At 44.8% G+C, this 19,407-nt stretch overlaps 1 protein-coding gene and 1 long non-coding RNA gene across 2 annotated transcripts in view; one reads left to right on the top strand and one right to left on the bottom strand.

The window, feature by feature from the left end:
• Samd13 (sterile alpha motif domain containing 13) overlaps positions 1 to 17,468 on the top strand; it is a 34,578-nt gene extending 17,110 nt beyond the window's left edge. The window contains exons 3-4 of the mRNA XM_029537936.1: positions 1,431 to 1,542; positions 17,321 to 17,468. Coding sequence (XP_029393796.1) covers positions 1,435 to 1,542; positions 17,321 to 17,464 — 252 coding nt within the window. The 5' untranslated portion in view covers positions 1,431 to 1,434 and the 3' untranslated portion in view covers positions 17,465 to 17,468. The remainder of the gene's footprint in view (positions 1 to 1,430; positions 1,543 to 17,320) is intronic.
• The window catches only part of LOC110320732, a 10,718-nt gene continuing 3,399 nt past the window's right edge, over positions 12,089 to 19,407 (bottom strand). The window contains exons 2-4 of the long non-coding RNA XR_002380474.1: positions 15,345 to 15,782; positions 14,999 to 15,054; positions 12,089 to 14,396 (exon numbers count right to left, since the gene is read on the bottom strand). This is a non-coding gene — a long non-coding RNA (uncharacterized LOC110320732). The remainder of the gene's footprint in view (positions 14,397 to 14,998; positions 15,055 to 15,344; positions 15,783 to 19,407) is intronic.

The following is a 19,407-nucleotide window of genomic DNA, read 5'->3' as shown; positions in this document are numbered from 1 at the left end:
TATTATTATTATTGTGAAAATGAGTTCCTCCCTGCAGTAATATCACTGATAATTTAAGTAGTAGGAAGTCCTGTATTCAAAACTCCACGGCTGTTATGATCTGTCTTAGTTAGGGTTTCTATTGCTGTGACCAAACAACCATGGCCAGAAAGCAAGCTGGGGAGAAAGGGTTTATTTGAGTTATACTTCCACACTACTGTTCATTATTGAAGGAAGTCAGGACAGGAATTCAAGCAGGACTGGAACCTGGAGGCAGGAGCTGATGCGTGGGCTGTGGAGAAGTGCTGCTTCCTGGCTTGCCTCTTACCACTTGCTTAGTTTGCTTTCTTACAGAACCCAGGCCTATCAGCCCAGGGATGGCACCACACCCCATGGGCTAGGCCCTCCTCATCAATCAATGTTGTGGGAAGTATTGAAAACTGAATCTATGCTATTGCCGGTAAGGCACTGATGGGCTGGCCAGCCAGGCACTGGCAGGCAATGGCCGGCCTGTTCACATCCTGTGGACACTCTCTGACTCAGAGCTCTGAAATCAAAGGTGGAGGCATTTCCTCTGTGTGGCTCTTACCTCTCTACTGACTCTAGCTTGTGTCACATTGACACAACAAGCAGCTAGCGCATGGTGGTTTTGTTGTTGTTGCTTGTTTGTCAACTTGACACAAGCTGGAGTTATCTGAGAAGAGGGAACAATAATTGCGCTTAGCCAGTGTTCCTACTGTAAGTCCATGGGCATTTTCTTGACTAATGATTGAAGTTGGGGCCATTACAAGTGGTACTACCCCTGTGCAGGTGGTCTCATGGTCTAAAGAGCAAGACAAAATATAAACAAGCAACAAGGATCGAGCTAGTAATCAGCACCAGGACTCTGGGTCCTACCCTGACTTACTTTTGATGGACTGTGACGTAGAAGTGTAAGCCAAATGAACTCTTTCTTCCCCATGTTGCTTTTTGGTCATGGTGTTTTTTCACAGGAATAGGAACTTGAAGACATAGGCAAACATTACTTATGATTCAGGCTAAACTTAGAGAGGAAACCCATCTAACCAGCAAGCATTGGCTCTCAATGTTTGTAAACTAAGGACCACTGAGAAATGAGCAATGGCATGTCTGTTGGTGAGCCACGGGCTCCCTTTTCTCTAAGAATGGAAGTCGGTTGGCTTGCTTGGTTGGTTGGTTGGTTGGTGTTCTGCTGTAGTGGTTATCGTTTGTTTGTAACTGAGTGTTTAGGTTCTTGCTCTGAGTAAAACATCATGTCTAGATTCTGGCCATTTAGATGTGTGAGTCCTTCTATGGGTAGACCGAGATGTACTCCGAGGGAAATGAACACCAGGATCCTGGTGAGCTGGCTCAGACCAGCCCTGGGAGGCAAGGCAGTGAGCCCGTGCATACCTGCATACACACCACACTCTGACTGGATTTGTATTTTGCAGTTCCATGGAAAATGGGAGGCCTCCCGATCCCACAGACTGGGCTGTGATGGACGTTGTCAATTATTTCCGAACAGCAGGATTTGAGGAGCAAGCCGGTGCATTTCAAGAACAGGTAACTCAGCCGGGCAGTGGTGGCACAACCTTTAATTCCTGCACTTGGGAGGCAGAGGCAGGCAGATTTCTGAGTTCGAGGCCAGCCTGGTCTACAGAGTGAGTTCCAGGACAGCCAGGGTTATACAGAGAAACCCTGTCTCGAAAAAAAAAAAAAAAAAAAAAAAAAAGTTTACCATAAAGTGCAGAGAAACCCTGTCTCAAAAAAAAAAAAAAAACAAAAAAAAAACCAAAAACCAAAACAAAACAGGTAACTCAGACTGAAGAGACATGGTTCCCTGCTACTTCACACTGAGAGGGAAATGAAGAGGGAGACCAGAGAGCAGTGAGGGGACCGAGAGGTATCTAGACAGCAAGCAGCAGCAGGAGGAGACTGGCAGCTGGTGGTCTCTCTCTGCGAGGGTAAAGCCTACGGCTGGAGCAGAGCTAAGACCTTTTCCACTGGAGGCCCCTGAAGGACTGATCATGCTCATGGGTAGAAAGAATTAGTCCTGTCTTCACAACAGGAGGACGTAGACAGCAGGAACGAGAGAGGGAGACAGACTCATCAGTGAGACACACTGGACTAGCTACCACTACCGGCTCCGGGTCCCAAGGGACGGTTCAGCCCTAGTGACTTGCTTCGTGGGTGCTCATCAAGGTAGAGCCTAGGGTGCAGCGTCAGGTTCAGGTTTGTGTGCGCTTGCACACGTGTCTGTCTGTCCGGGAGGAAAGTTACTGGAGTTCTATGAGTCTTTGTTTCACATCTTTAACCTGAGATTGTTCACACCTGATTGACAGTGATGTCGCTCTGACAATTTAAGGGAAAAATTTACAAATTTCCCCCAAAGGTCTTGGCACAGCGTCGATGTTCAAAAATGTGAATTTCTTTCTCTGGGACCCAGGAGTTGACATTAGAGACAAGGAAGAGCGGGCATCTCTTCTCTGGGTAATGTGTGACTCCATGGAGTAGGCTGAGCCGCTCTCTCTGGCGATGGCTCTCCTAGAGGCAGGTAGGAAGAACTTATGCCCCTCCTCTACTGTAGCAGCCTGTAGTCTCCTTTCATCGTCTCATAATCTAGGTGGGAGAGTTAGAAACTAAAGAATATGTCTGGCTATCCGTGTCACATCCCTTCACCAGAGCGTATTAGCCCAGTCCAAATTCAGATAAGTAACCCTTTAAATGCCATGTAGGTCAGTCTCCTTCAGCAATATTTCCTTCAAACTTGATCCTTATACATATTTATTTTTTGTTAGTTTGGAAAATTTGCCAAAATAGAAGCTTAAGTGACTCTACACCCACTAGAAGAATTAAAATTAGAAAGAGAGTTGGTGCCAAATGAGCATGTGTAGCAAAACAGGATGCTCCCACACTGCTGGTTAGAGTGTGAAAGAAACACTCACACCGACCAAGATCAGCAGGTTCACTCCTGGGTATTCACCAAAGGAAAACAACCGCCTGTCTGCAAGGAGATGTGCCTGAAGCTGTCGGCAGCAGCGTTTCCCACAGTCGGCAAAACTCAGAAGCCTGGGTTGACAGATGGATACAAAATGAGTGTACAAACCAAGATGCCTACATAATGGAGTAGCACTCAGTATTGAAAACTAAGGAATGCCCGACAGATACAGCAGTTTAGATGAATATCAATAACATACTGAATGAGAGAAGTATTATGCTCCAGAGTTCATGCCAAATGGCTACAATAAATTTTCAGACTGGTGAAACAGATCAATAGCCAATTAAAGACAATATGCGTGGCCATGAATAGGCAGAGACGGGGAATGGTTGCTGAAGGGATACAAGGGAACCTTCTGGTGACACCAACATTCTGTATGTTGATAAAGGCTATGTGTGGTTTTGTGTGTGTGTGTGTGTGTGTGTGTGTGTGTGTGTGTGTGTGTGATCTTACTGAGGGTTAGTGTATTCATTACTTTTCTGTTGTGATAAAACACAATGACCAAGACAACTTATAGAAGAAAGAATCTATTTTGACTGCTGGTCCCAAAGGCATCAAGGGTGGCTAAGCATGGCAGCATGTGGCGGGCATGATGGCAGGAGCAGGAAGAAACAGATAGCTCACATCTTGAATCACACATACACAGCAGAGACAGTGAACAAGAACAAGAACTGGGAAGAGCCTGAAAGTCAGATTGCAAAACCTGCCCACAGTGTTATACTTCCATCAAGACCATATCTCCTAACCCTCCCAAATAGAACCACAAACCAGGGGTCAAGTATTTAAATCTGAGCCTTTGGGACACATTCTCATTCAAACCACTACAGGTGGGACAAGAAAGCTACACACCACTGTCTCCTGGTCAGGCTGTGGACTGTAGGTGTCCATATATGTAGTCACTTCATGGACACTGGCTTATTCACATTACTTATATCTTTATGTTACATGGCCAATACATTTTATATGAGAAGGAAAAGAACTACAAGAATACTCAACAATGACATAAAAATTGAAGTATTTGGAGGGGAATAGATATATGTATAATATGTACATATATTATGTATATAAAAAATGAAGTAAATTTAGAAAATATTAATTGTAGAATTTAAGAGGAAGGATGTAAGTATTCACAAAACATTATTTTCCTCATGTCTGAAAATTTTTATAATAAAATTCTAGTGGAAAATAATATCTCAGGTTGGGAAGTAGAAACTATTATGTCTAGAGCATATTTTATTTTGGTTTTTTAATGGTACAATGTCCATTTGTGTCATTGTAATTGAGTAGCTCTCTTCTGAAATTAAATTTAATACCTTAAAAGGTTTACAAAAAAGGGAGGCTTAAATAAAAGGTTTTCTGGCCAGGTTCCTGATGCCCAGAGCCTTCCCAGGTTGCATCTCTGAGCAGACTACTGCCAGACACCACAGGGGAGGGCACAGCATTCTATGTGGGCCTTACAGATTCTATATGCAACCCTGCAAATGAGATTGGCCAGCACAGAGCTTGGCCCAGCAGTGGTATTTTCTTCCCAGGGATGACCTCATTTTGGCACTGGGGACACTGAGATGTAAATTGGAACATGTCATTGAGAAATCCCTCACAACATCACTGAATCTAGTCTGCCAACTCTAGACCTTGATAAACGAATTCCCAGAAAATGGTGCCTGTCCTGAAATTCAGTTCCTTTATTCATTGGAGTGTTGCTTGGTGGGCAAGGAGCGGGCCTTGAATTAATCTCTGGAAGTGATTCAGCTCATTCTCCTCCTCTAATATTTTCATTCCCATTGAAGGAATTACAAATAGGGGTCTTGTCACATGATGGTATGCCATGTCCTGTTCTGATTCATGGGGACTGAGGCATGTCCTCTAACACATTGTCTGACTCTTCCACCCATGTCTTGCTTCCAGCATCTCCCTGGCAGTTACCTTGATGCCAACACTCACTGGGTATATCATGATATGAACACTGAAGGTCATCTTCAGCCCAAAGCCATGTCCCTTTCAGGTACATTGTTAGGTCATAGCAACCAAAAAACCCATAGGAAAACATCTTTAACATCTCCTCAGAGCTAGATTTGCCTTGCCATTGGGCAGGAGCCATGCAAAGACAGAGAACAACCACTATGTCACCCTTGAAAAGAACAGGTCCCAGGTGGGCATCATAGCAGTGATTTGGGGAGCACATTGCTTCAGGGCCGATCCCTATAGCCTGGATGTTTGAGTTCCCCATAAGACCCCTAGTGGAGACTTAACACCACATGGGATCATCCTAGGATAAAGGCTCTTGGGAGGAAATGAGACTTGGATGAGATCCTAAGGATGGGGCCCCATGATAGGACTAGTGCACTTCTCAAATTGAAGTAGCTCTCTGTACTGCTCCGTCTACTCTGCCTCCACAGAAGGCTTTAGCACAAAGGTGACTGGGCACCTGCAGCTGACTAACCTCCTTTTCTCATCCTATGCACCCCACTTCCAGTTGGCAGTTAGAACCAATAAGTTTCCCTAGGCTCAAAGACTTGCATCAGGTTTTCTTAAGGTTTGCTTAAGACAAGCTTAAGGGAAAGCACATCATCAGCACCACCAAGTAGGAAGTCTAGGCATCAGGACCACGTGGGTCGGGCCGCATTGCTGTTCCGACTAGAGATGTGATCCTCCCTGGGCTCAGTGGGTAGCTTCTGGCATTAGACTGCTGCTCTTCATCCTCAGGGGACTTTATGGCAATCACTGGGTTCATTAACAAGGGTCTGCAGGAGGATGCATTGGTTAGGAAAAGTGGGAGGCAGGGATGGCCAAGCGCCAGCACCACCCTCCCACAAACTCTATGATAAAGTGACCAGTTTCCCAAGTATCTTAGCAACAGCCATGAGTGGAGTCATTACCCTTAGCTTATTGTCTCCTAATTTCTTCATAGTCACTTGGTGGTCCTAGGATGTTTGCTTAGATAGGACTCAGATGTCTACATAGTTAATGTTGAGCTAAACCGTGGACTATTGCCTACGCTCCTACTTTGAATCCAAGATACCATCTTGAGATGGGTCCTTCTGAAATAGGCTTGCCAAGGCATAGAGTGAGACACGAAAGTGACGAGAATTAGTGATTTTCTAAGTGGATGATTTTAAAAATAGCAGCTGTCTGCCCATGGACATGGGTCCTGATCTCAGCAAAAACACCTCCCCCTGCCCCAGAACAATACGGTGGGATTCACTGTATGAGACTCCGACGGCAGTAAGCAACATGTTCTGGTTTAAGCAGGGTCATCTCTTGACAGTGCATTCTCCACAGCCCTTCACCACACAAGCTGGATCTGATCCCAGGTCACAGAGGTAGTCCTCCCAAGGGTTGTGCAGTTATTTCACTTCACTTTCTCCATCCTCCTGACTCAGGTGTACTCACAGTGTGGAAGGAAGACACAGGCAGAGAGTTGACATTCAGTCACTGTCATGTGGTTTCAACCATGCCGCGTTCCCGTTCCTGTGAGTGAGTGAGTGAGTGAGTGAGTGAGTGAGTGAGTGAGTGAGTGAGTGACATCAGTCATTTTATTTCTGGAACACTGTGTATCTCTGAAATCATTTTCCCCCTCAGAGTATCATGACAAAATAACATGCAACTCTAAGTGGCAAATTAATTTCACTCTAGTACCTTTCCCTCAGCCATAGGAACGAACGATTTCTCATTTGAAATGCCCGTCTGGCATAATAAGACATAATTTGAAACCTGAAGACTAGACTTTGTCTTCACCTAGCTCATTGCTGCTATCGTTGAACAAATTCTGAAGGCACCATTTTAATAATGACAAACAGAGCTTTGCGTTGCTGCATTTTGCCAAATATACGTCTCAAATGCAGGTAGTTAGGTGGGAAGTCTCTGCGAACAACAGTGAGCTCCGTGCCCAAACTCAGGCAACTGTGGTGGCTCGAGATTCATGATTCTCATTAGACCAGGGACAGGCCCTGCTCTTGTGGAGCTTCTGGTTCTACAGCACTGGAGCCCTGCTATGAAATATGTCACAAAATTATGACAAACTTATGTACAAAATTGTTCAAGTGTCACATGACTTTCTCTAGCTTAGTGACAAATTCAGCTCTAAATTGGGCCAATTAAAACCTCACACTTTGGGGGGGTGAGGAAAAGAAGGGGTGCTTCATTTACCTGGTCAGCATTTTGTACTACTAGCAGGGAAAATATCCAGGGTGCGCTGATGCCTGCTGTTTCTTAACAGTTGGGGGATCTCCGAATTGCTTACAATATTCTATAGTATAATGACTATATAGGGGATGTGGTTTGGAAAGATTAAGAAAAAAGTTAAAATTCAAGCAAATAAGTAATGCTAACAGAACGTAGCCAAAGGGAGTTAATTGAAGGCAAAATTGGTAATGAAAAATACTTAAAATATTTTGTTTCTATAGAGTTTATTTTACTTTCATAGACTAAGCTAAGCAGCTAAATCAGTTGTTTGAGACAAACCAAGTGTAAAACAGAAAGAGAGCCAAGTATGGAACATTTACTTATTTAGTGATTTCCGTCTTTGTAACAATCTCCATTAAGAAAGGATACAACATTGAAAGTAATAATAACAGCACTAATAAAGCTGCCTACCATCATCACTGTTAGGAGAACCTCCTGAAGAAAGCCCTGACTATTCCATGCAGTGGAAAGACCTAACACAGAAACATGGGGTCCTGAAACACTTGTCTTGGCAACTCCAAGACACTTGTATTGAGAGCATTGACTGGATTGATGAGCAATGGGGCTGGAAAGCAAGCAGGGTGCAGGGAGGAACTTGGTTCACCTAGCAGAAGGAGGCCCTGGGATCCATTGAGGAGCTCCGATCCAACAGTGAGGGGTCGGTCGGTAAGGGTAATGACTGGGACAGAGCCCCCCCCGCCCCCCACCCACACACACACACTTGAAAACTTGAACCTAAGCTGGTGGCACTGCTTAAGAAGTTGTGGAACCTTTGGGAAACAGTTGCGAAGACACCCTTAGAAACAGGGGGACACTAGTGGTGAGAAGTTTTCTAGAAATCTCTGAAGGGCTGGGTTTTATGGAGAATGAACTAATCAACAAGTTCAAAATACCTCATAAAGGTCATATCCAGTGGGGTATGGGAAGTTGGCCAGTGGAACATCAGTGGTGCAGGTGGGGAGGAGGGTGGAGAACCTTGCCTTTGTCACACAGGAGTGAGTGGAAGGCAAACAAATGCAGGGAGAGACAGACACCAGAAGGTCATGGAGGATGTGGGCTCTCTTCTAAGACAGGAAGTCCAGACTGACAGATATGCAGGAAGTGCCCAAAAGAATTAAACCAATTAAAAGGACAGGAAGTGGTGAACAGTTAAATGAAGCAGAACTCCCCCCCAGGGAAGGGAGCTTAACCCTGCTTGTGGAGAAACTGGAGGAAACTGGAGCTTTGTGTCCTGAAAATATCAATATAAAATGGTGTAGCACTCTAGAAAATTGCTCAGTGGCTCTGCAGAAAGTCAGGCGTAAATTAGCATGACTCAGCAGAAAACAGGCATTAATTGCCACGACTCAGCAGTTCTTCGAAAATGAAGGGGAAAGCTCAGCTGCCTACACTTGTGCTAGGGCCATAAGGCAGCCTTCACAATAACCAGGCAGAAAGAACCCAACTGCCACAACCAAGTAAATAGATCAACAAGATGTGGAGTGTGCATAAAATGGACATAAAAAGAAGGAGTCCAACAGGGATGAACTTTGAAAACATGCTAAGTAATTGTTATATAATTGTTATATGACATATCTGAAATAGACACTCATAGACACAGAAGCAGGGTAGTGGTCACCAGGAGCTGTGTCACCTGTAATGAATGTAAAGTTTATTAAAATGACAAAATAATTTAAGTTAATAGTAGTCATCACTGAGCAACATGGTAAGCATAATTCCATTACTGTATACTTAGAAATGGTTAATACTGCATAGTTTATATGATATAAAACTTAATTTAAAAATTAAACAATTACATTATTTATTTACTGTTTATAATTATTAATTACATGTATATATGGTATAGTAGAACACATACCTCAGAGCATGTATGTGGAGGCCAAATGATAACATTAAGGAGTCAAGTCTCTCCACCCACCTTTACATGAATTCTATGGATGATGCTAAGCTCATCATGGTTTTGGGGTCTCACCAGCCTATGATATAATTTTCATTATAATAAAAATTTCTAATGTAATCTTGACCATAATATATAACGGTTGTTAGTTGATAAAACTTTTAAATATTTTATTTTTAAAATATGACAAAATGATCAAGGCAAGGCCGCTTTAAGCTGCACTGGAGACAAAGGTGATGATTAAGTTTATCTGAGCTTGACCAGACTAAGGGAAGCCCAGACAGTCAGTGCAGGAGTATGGTCTGGATGCATCTGCGAGGGTGTTTTACCAGGGTGGGCGGGCATCATCTCAGCCAATGATGGATGACTCCAGTAGAAAACAGAGGTAGAATACCCTAGTTAACTTAACTTATTCTGGTTAACTTAACCACCAACTGTACATAGCCTGGGGTCAGCCGGAAAGAAAGGGTCTCAGCTGAGGAATTATCCTTATTAGCTTGGGCCGCGGGCGTGTCTGAGAGGGGCTGTCTACTTTGATAACTGTGTTAGGAGGGCTTCACCTGTGTGTTCACTGGGCAGTGTCGTTGCACCAGTAGTCCTGGTGTACCCAGGGAAGTGTCTGAGCTGAGCCTGTGAGCAAGTCAGCAAGCAGCCTTCCTCCAGGCTTCTGCTTCAAGTTACGTGACTTGGATTCCAGCCTTGACTTCCCTCAGCGATGGACCTTGACCTGGAAGTGTACGACACAGAAATTCTTTCCTGAACTCGGTTACTTTTTGTCAGAATGTTTTATCATAGCAACAAGAAGGAAACTAGAACATGGGGGAAGATGAACCTCCCCTGTGTGACCTGAGGTGTTTGCCTTCTGCCACCAAACATACATAGCAGCTCTCAGTCCTCAGGCTGACCAGGACTCAACCACCCTCTACCTCAACATTTTCCAGTCTCCAGACTTTTGAATCAATACCACAAATTTTCTTGGAGTCCAAGTTTCCAGTTTAGTTAGACCTAACTAATGAACCGCCATTTGGATTATTTCCTTGGAGGACCCAATGTGCTGTGTTTGGGGGAGACATTTAGAGAAATTCCTGTCAGCTTCTCTTTTTGTTTTCTGTTTTTGTTTGCTTGTTCGTTTCACGTAGATCAAAGGGGGACAGAGTTTTAATTAGAAACAAAACAGTAGTAGTGATAGTTAAAAATGACCGCCAAGGAGAATGGAAGAGAGACGGAGAAAGATACTGGTCTAGATACTGGACCTACCCAGCTATGGTTGTGAGAGTGGGCTGTGTCATCTTTGGGGTTTTGTTCCATTATTGTCAGCAGCCGTGAATTAGGAGTTAAAGACACAAAATCACAGGCTCCTCCTGGTTGGAGTGCTCATGGCATGGGAACAAGGAGATGGTTGGTTGGTCTGCAGGCTGTGTGGTACGATTAGGAGAAGACTGGCTCCCCTGTCAACCAGGGGCCTCACATAGAAAGACTGAAGGGTCTTGTAACACTGCAGAACAGAGCGCAGAAATGAAAGGTAGATTTGTAAGAGGGAGAGGAGACAGGGAGGGGCTCGTTGAGTTGCTGGCTTGTCAGGAGTAGGTTCTCAACGTAAACAGACCACTGTGGCAAACAGGTGAGACCATGGCGGGTAGCATAGTTTATTTCTTCCTCAGACCAAGAGTCTGAGGAGAGTGATAGAAATGTTTGCTTCCCTGTATTTCAAAAGCCCAGGGGGTGGAGCCTTTGTCATTCTTGGTGGCAGTTCTCAATATCCTCTGGTCACTGACCCTAATGGAAGAAGGAAGAACAACAAGGCCCCAAGCAGGTGGCAACATAGTCTACCTGCAAAAGGTATACCTTCCCCCCTCCCCTCCGCCCCTCCCCTCTCCTTAGCTATAAGCCAGTGAAGGCTATACCAAACTAGGCAGTCTGGGGAATGTGAAGTTAGGTGTTCTATGGAACACGTAGGGAGATGCTTAGTGCTCTAGTATCTCCTGGAGGACATGTCTGGTGTGTGCCTACCTGCGTGGAATTATTCTTGTTTGTATTAACTGACATGGGAAGAGCCATTCAATGAAGCTGGGCTGTCTGTCCACTGAGCCAGGGAGCCAAGCCAAAGCATGTAGTCCTGGCCATGGATCCCATGTGATCATCTACTTCAAGGTCTGCTGCCTTGACTCAGCCACCATGACAGACACCTTGAACAGGGGCCAGAGTAAACCCTTTCTCCTTGTAGCCTCTTGTAGCCTCTGCAGAGACTGCATGCAAATGGTACACAGCGCTGCACCCAAGCAGTACACATCATACACGTGGGCATTTTGCTATAGCAACAAGAAGCCAAGGCAGGTGATGAATGCCCTTGCCTTCTAGGCCCAACACCATTTTAAAATAGTATTTGTGGTTTTGATATTGCTACTTAGTTTAGTTGAAAATCTGAAATAAAGTTCCAAAAGGTTCACACTGATAGATTAGTATGTACTGAGTGAGGAGTCAACTTCAGATTTGGTTCCCTAGATGTCTCCATTAACAATGTGTTCTTTGATCACATGGGATCCATGGCCAGGACTACATGCTTTGGCTCAGCTCTCTGGCTCCATGTACAGACAGCCCAGCTTCAATGGGCAGCCGTTCCCATTAACAATGTGTCCGTTGACAGCCATACCTAGAGTCACCTCTGATCCAGTTTTCTTGCTTGATGAACGAATTTTATTTTTTCTTTCATCATAAATGTATATATGATTTAAAATATTATGACAACCCCCAACCTATCACCCCCATCGTGACAGTGGGAATAATAAATGACAAAGGGCAGGGGCTGAAGAGCTGGCTCAGCAATAAAGAGCACTGACTGCTCTTCCAGAGGACCCAGGTTCAAATCTCCGCACCCGCATGATGGCTCACAACTGTGTGGACTCCAGTTGCAGGGGATCCAACACCCTCTTGTAGCCTCTGCAGAGACTGCATGCACATGGCACCCAGCACTGCACACAAGCAGTACACAGACATACGTGCAGGCAAAACACACAGACACATAAAATAGTAAAATAAAATAATTTTAAATACCACAAAGGCAAGTCCCAGTGACACGCAAGAGGGCACTAAAAGCATTTGCTCCCTTAGTAACCCAAACTGGATGTTGGGTCTGCTGGCTTGTGGCTGTTAAAAACAAACAAGGCGAATGCTTTTTAAGCTACACAAATGGCTTCTCTCTGTTGACAAGACACTGGGCGTTTGTTTATTGTGAGCACGTTTATCTTTGAATCAGAGAAAGTCTTTCCAGTTTTTATAGTGGCCACCTCAGATTCCCCACCACTATGGAAACAAGGCAGGCAGAACCTCAGCTGAGAGTCTGGGAGATGCTAAAGTGATGACCTCATAGTCACATCCCACAATGACCAAAGGCAGGACAGGGGTGTGGTAGCGTGTGAAGGTTCAACACTCTGAAGAGGAATTTCTCCACCAGAAGAGGCTTCACCCCAAAAACCATGTGAGGAAATTCAAAACTGTAAACGTGAATAATTGACCATCTTCCTTTCTGAAGTTGTATGGAAATTCTTCAAAATCTCAACCCTGCATCTCAGTGGGACAAGGCTGTTTGAAGAAACATGGTGAACTATTACAAAGTACTAGGGGTGCCACGGAACGCGTCGTCCTCCGATATCAAGAGAGCTTTCCATCAGCTGGCTCTGCAGGTACACCCAGACAAGAACCCGGGAGACAAGGAAGCAGCTGAGGAGAAATTCAAACAAGTAGCAGAAGCCTATCACATCTTATCTGATGCCAAGAAGCGAAAGGATTATGACAGGTCCCGATGGAACCGAAACAAAGGGGAAATCAGAGGTGACGGCCGTGACAATGGGGAGACCATCAGAGTAGACAACAGCAGAGATGAAACCAATTGGGAAGAAAAAATATGCTCTCGGAGGCCACGCCACACCTTCCAGAAGGTCACTGAAGATGAAGACCTTTTTTCAGGAGACTGTTGGTTCGCTGGTCCCATGACTGGGTCGAGAAGAACCTCTTCCCCCTTCTTTACTGTCACCTCCATCATGGACACAGGATTTTCTACGTTTGTGTCCCAAGGATCCAGATCTAATTCTGATGACCCTGAAACATTTGTACCATATGTAAGCCAAGGAATGGGAAAGTTCAGACTGGTCACCACTTGTAGCAAGACAGTGAATGGTGAGAGAGTTGTCACAAAGAGAGTTGTAGAGAACATTCGAGGACCAAAGAAAATAGAGAACGAACAACGGCTATTTCGTCACAATTCTTCACGTGGTTGGTAAGGACCTGCCATTGTCTTCTTCACCAGGAATCATAAATGAGATTTGTGTGTCTTGATACCTATCAGAAACGGTAGAGATCTGAGGGGAATGGCATAGACAGAGGGCTGGTTAGCTCAAAGCTCTCTCCACTGTGGAGGGGAGTGGTGGGTCAGATGTTAACACAGAGAACCCATGAGGAGCAGAGCTGACCTTCCAGCCTGTCTTCTCAAAGCTGAGCTTTCTTCCCTCAGTCAGGGCGTGGGGGCTGGGTCCCACACCACAGTGCAGAGCAGAATCTCAGTGCTCCTCCCTTGTAGTTTCCCACACAGCAGCCTTCTTGGTGACTGATCCTGTTCTTTCCCTGAGCCTTTTTGTGTTTTCTCTCTCTCTCTTCCCAAGAGTTTCCCATGGTTCATATCATGATCAAGTCCAACTTGAGGCATGTCCTCCACGTAGATTAATGCTGACAGAGACAGTGAGAAGTACTGGGTTAAGGGTTAATCTGCATGTCCTGTGTTGGCTACTGAGTAGATGTTCTCTGAATCCAGCCAGGTGCAATCTAACAGGAGAGGAAACGAGGCTTAAAGAGATTCCTTATTAGGCCCTGCCTAATACCCAGTGAAATAGTGGCCACTCTGTCTCCTTGATTTGTAAGTCCGGGACCCCCTTGTCTCCACCGGGAGTCCAGTCCTGTCTTCTCTATGCTGGAATGAGCCAGTACTTGCTAGAACTTTAAAAGTAGAGAAATGCTTTAACTTTCTGACCCAACAGGAATATGGTGTTTGCTTATACATGAAGACAGGGTCCCTGTAACACAATGAAACTAGCAAATGCTTGTCTAGTAACGCAGAAATCCCAGCCTGTGAATTAATTATCTCTTTGTTTAATCGCTTTAATCATGACGCATTTTCAAAATTTTGGGTTTGTCCCTCTGAACTGGAGTCGGCTGGTGACATTTCACCCCTTCAGTCTTAGCAATGAACTGCCGGGATCTGGGCAGATTCCTCCCTAAAGCTACAGATGATGCTATAGCACAGTCATGGCTGCTTGGCAAAATGTGGGCTTCATTGGCAACTTCAGTCTATTATGGAAGTTAAATTATTAGCTCTTCTAATCAAGGGACTTTCCCGTATGTGTGATTTTGATGAGGCGCATGTTTTATGCAGTTCTTAGAAATTTTCGTCTTGATGAATTTTCTCTCCCTGAGTGGGAATACATCCCCCTGGCAGTGATGCAGAAGCTGAGAGCGGACCTGGGCTCAGATCACACCGCTTTCTATCAGTGCCTCTCATCTGCAAAGGGGAGGATAAATGTCCCCTACTTTGGAGTGGGGCTCGTATGTGCAGCTGGTGGTCCAAGGTTGCTCACATGTTGCTAGGTACCGTATTCAGAAAAGGGCATATGTTCTTAGTACCCACAATGAGGGTGTCAGGCTGTTGGATGCACTCTGCATAAGTGTGCAGAATGCATGTGAATACATAGCTCAGACTGAATGGAATCCCCTGCTGCTAAACTATTCCCTGTGCTTGTCTGTCCCCTAGGTTGTGGTAATAGGATTCAGATGACCAACTGCCTGACCCAAAGCTCACAGGCACCTAGTACTGCATTCCGTGTCTGAGCCGTGAGAGTTGGGGAGTCAAAGGGAAAGCATGGGAGTTGATGCCAATGTGTTTCAACACGTACACAGTGACGTATCCAGATGGATTCTTCCTATACCCTTCCTCTGTAAGCTGTAATGCCTGCAGGACAGCAGAAAAGACATCAGATTGGAACATAAAACATGACTTTACATTTTTTCTCAAGTAAAATCTAGACTTCACAGACACACTGGGCAGGAACTCCGAGTCGCAGAAGGATGCTTGACCATCACTGGTTTCTTCTGTCCACGATTTACTTTCAGTTAGTGAAGGAAGTCTGCTTGTGTAGAACTGAAAACAGGATCTGAAAACAGAGGGGTCTGTTTGAAAAACAGAGGGTTGTGTCTTAGCAGGTAAGGCTCAGCTCTACAGGGGTTCCCAGTTGAGCGTACCTTATCCAGAGCAGAGGCTGAGATGAACGCTAAGGCCACCAAACTTTAGAATGCTGTGGTTGCACAATGTCCTGGGTTCCACTGTGGGAACACAGGGTCGTGGATTCCACCTTGAGAACACAGTGTCATGGATTCCACCTTGGGAACACAGTGTCCTGGGTTCTGCTGCTGTCACGTAGCACCTTCTGCCCTGCTCCTGGGATTCAGTAGGGACAACAACTCTTCTCAAGTAAGTTCACCTCAAAATAGCTAACAGGTGGCTGGAACGTTTGCACATCTCATTGATGGGCAATCATAACCACCAACTGCAGCGTGAGGTACAAGCTTTAGTATTAGAGTCGATTCCTGGGTCTGTGTGTAATAGTCAATTCTGCCCTGAAGTAGCTGCTTTGTCCTGCTCACTAGCTGTCTCTCACATGTCAGCAGTTGGTTTAGTACCTGGAAAATAAAGAAAAAAATAAACGTCCCCCCAAATGAAAAGTATACAAATGAAAAGCACTGTAGTGCCACAAGAAGCAGTTCCCTCTTCTTGTGTGGTGACAGTGACTGACATGTCCCCTGAGGTATGTCAGTGACAGGCAGGTGTCACTCAGCTGAAGGAGCACATGTAGCAGGGAGCATGAACACCTCATGGAAACCCTGAGTCCCCACATCTCCCAGGAGACAGAAGAAAGGGCTGCAGAGTGAGTGGTTCTCCAGCCTTCGACCTGGTGCAATTTCTCCACACTCTTAGAATCCAACACATCTTCTCCACAGCTGGACAAGGTGGATGAGAGTTAGGAGCAATGGCCTCCCTAGGCGCAGGAGTAAACAGGGTCACAGTTTTACGTAGCCACTTGGGGGTCCTTTCGTCTTCAGCCCAGGTCACTCCAGTACTCAGGTAAAACTATGAACAAAACTCAAGCACATCTGACCCATGCCTCCTAAGGACCATCTCTGCCTTAAGAGACATGAAACTTCCAAAAGCCAACAGTGACAAAGGCAGGTCCACAGACGACATGAAGCTTCCACTCTGTAAATTCAAAGCCTCCTCTCCATTCACAGTCTTCATCTCTCTTCCCAGAAGTCCATTTTATTCTTGCCCTTTGTAGTCCCCACAATAACAGAAGGACCTGCCTGGTGGAGTCTAAAGCACCAGCGGAAAGGGACGGGCAGCTGGCTGGGTCCTAGTGCTCACACCCTTGATCTGGAGAGAGGAAGCATGGTGGGGGACCTCAGCTCGCAGAGTGGGGTTTTCAGAATGAGGTGTAAGCAGAAGAAAGACTCTCCCTCTGGGTGGGCCATAGTTATCACTCCCTAACACTGCAGTCGGCAAGATTTCCAGAAGCCTTCCAGTCAGGCACAAGACTCAGTAACGGTCTTTAATTGTGCATTAAGTAGGGGTGGGCTAGGAGAAGGGTTTGGGGGTAGAGTGCTGACTTAGCCTTGTTTCCCCCAACAACCCCCAACAGTAGAGAGAGGAGCAGGGAGAGAGGGAAACAGCAGGAAAGTATACGAAGGATGTGGACAGACAAGAGTTCGAGACTCACGTCCCTCTTTCCTGAAGACTTCTTGATATATCCTTTTTTTGTCTCTAAACTAAGAATGATAATCTCTGCCTGTTGTAATTTATACAATGGTTTTGAAACTTAACGTATATAGGGAACTAGCAACTTTTAATGTATTTTATAGTTGGAGCATGTCTGTATCCCTTTCAGAGGCAACCTCTGCTCCCTGAGATGGGTAAACTGTTTTAAACTTGCCCATGTGTTTCTTAAGATTTGTAATAGGGTCTTGAAAACAATATCGGCTACAGACTGCTTAATCTCAAAACGGATTGAGAAAATGGAAGATGCGGTAGAAGATTGCATTTTGACACCACGACGGTAGTTTTAGAGAAGGGACAAATGATGTGACTTCAGCCATCCCTTTATCTTCATCCCCTACAGCTCCTGGGCTTATTCACACACTGGCTTTCCCCTCTGTTTCCCTTCTAGGAAATTGATGGAAAATCCCTGCTCTTGATGACGAGAAATGACGTGTTGACAGGACTTCAGTTAAAACTGGGGCCTGCTCTGAAAATCTATGAATATCATGTAAAACCTCTTCAGACCAAGCATTTAAAGAACAACTCTTCATAGTAAAATCAAACTGAGGTCTCAGTCAAAACACACCGTGTTGTAATTTAGTTTCATGTTGTGAAACTCTGCAAACAGAACACATAGATGTGTGTATGTAAGGAATTTCAGTCCAACAAAGTGTTATCCTATTGGATAGACTAGGCAATCCATCAGCTGGCCTGACTCAACCTGGAGGAGCAAAAACAGAGCAGACACAAGATAGTTGTCCTTGCCAAACCAAGTTGTCACTGACACCTAGGTCCCCTCCCCTCAGGGGCTCGGATAGGCAAGAGCTTTCTCTGTTTCATCACAGAGTAGGTTCCCATCAACTCCCTTAGAGAGGGTAGAAGTGGAATGTGTGTCCTTGGGCTATAGACTTAGAAATGAGAATGAACAAAGCTCCCCGGGGAGGGGAGGGAGGGAGGAGGGGGGAAGACTGCCCTCTTCCTGGAGTCGTTGCTCTGCCCCTAGACATATGTTCTTTGGATGGAACTGCCAGTACCCTTTTTTTGTAGAGGGTTCTCCACTTGACCTTGTTAAGGTTTCACAGGGATGTGCTGCACTGTGTTTGAATTGAACATGCACCAGGCCCCCTTCAGGAGCAGAACTCTCTCTGAGAAGAAAAACTTGTTTTGCACTGGAGATATCTGTCGTGATCAACTCACTGTCGTGGGGGTAAGAATATGTCCTGCTTATGTCAGTTCTCTATTGCTAAAGAAAGCAGTTAATGTTTTATTTTGTTTTTGTTATTTTGATTTTTTTATGATTTATATTTATAATAATTTCTTTTTCGAAGCATTTTGCCAAGAGCTAATAGATGATCCCAAAGCTTTGTTGAAAGCACAGAATATTATATATATATATATATATATATATATATATATCCCTCCATGATGCTGTAATTATTTTTCTGCTTGTCCTCTGCTGTGTTTGGTCCCTGGTTTGAGAACTTTCAGAACTTGAAAAAATAGGTTTGCTACATCTCTGTTCCAAGAGACACTTACTGAGTGATGCATGGTCATGTCTCATTGAGTTGGTGATTTGTGATTTCAATAAAACACCATTTCAGTTCACCAAGTATGTGTTTAGTTTCTTCTCATTTGGTCCCTTCTTTGAGGATTAAAGATTAATATCTCCTTCAAAACACAGGGAGAAGGCTAAGCCTTCAAAAGAGAACTTTAGGGTGAATGAGATGGCTTAGTGGGTAAAGGTGCTTGCCGTCAACCTTGGGAACTTGAGTTCAAGCCCTGGGTATACACACACACACACACACACACACACACACACACACAAAGAGTGATGATGATGATAAATTTTAAATTTTTAAATAAAAATAAAACTGAACTATATAATTTGAGCCTCATATAAATTAAATCACCCCAGCAGATCTCATTTTTTCTTATAGTCCAGCAAACAGTTTTTGGTAGGATTGTAACAATTTTTTTTAACTTGCCTATCAACATCATGATTGTTTGCCACAAAGCTCAGCAGGAGGTCCTTGTGCCTCTGGGGTTGCCTCTCGCTGTGTCAGAGAGTACACCACAACTCTATTGGGATCATTTTCTGAATAACAGAAAGTCTAATTCTACTTTTATTATTATATTTTATGTGTATGGATGGTTTGTCTACATGTATGTCTGGGTGTCTTGTGCATCTTTGGGCCACACAGAAAACAAAAGAGGGCACCAGGTCACCTGGAGCGAGAGTTACAGACTCGGGTAAGCCAGCGCATGGGTGCTGGCAATCAAAGCCCGGGACTCTGGAAGAGCAGCTCTCCAGTTCTTTTCGAGAACATAAAACCTAAAGACGAGAGGGAAAAGACCTAGAAACTGGAATCATTCAAAATTCACAGATGCGTTTCAGGCTAGCAATGTCGTTCAGTTGATAGAGTGCCTGCCTGCCTGCCTGCCTGCCTGCCTGCCTGCCTGCCTGCCTGCCTGCCTGCCTGCCTGCCTGCCTGCCTG

The sequence above is a fragment of the Mus pahari genome, chromosome 4 (genome assembly GCF_900095145.1).
Source record: "Mus pahari chromosome 4, PAHARI_EIJ_v1.1, whole genome shotgun sequence".
NCBI classification, from domain to species: Eukaryota; Metazoa; Chordata; class Mammalia; order Rodentia; family Muridae; genus Mus; species Mus pahari.
This window is presented reverse-complemented; position numbering and strand designations above follow the sequence as displayed.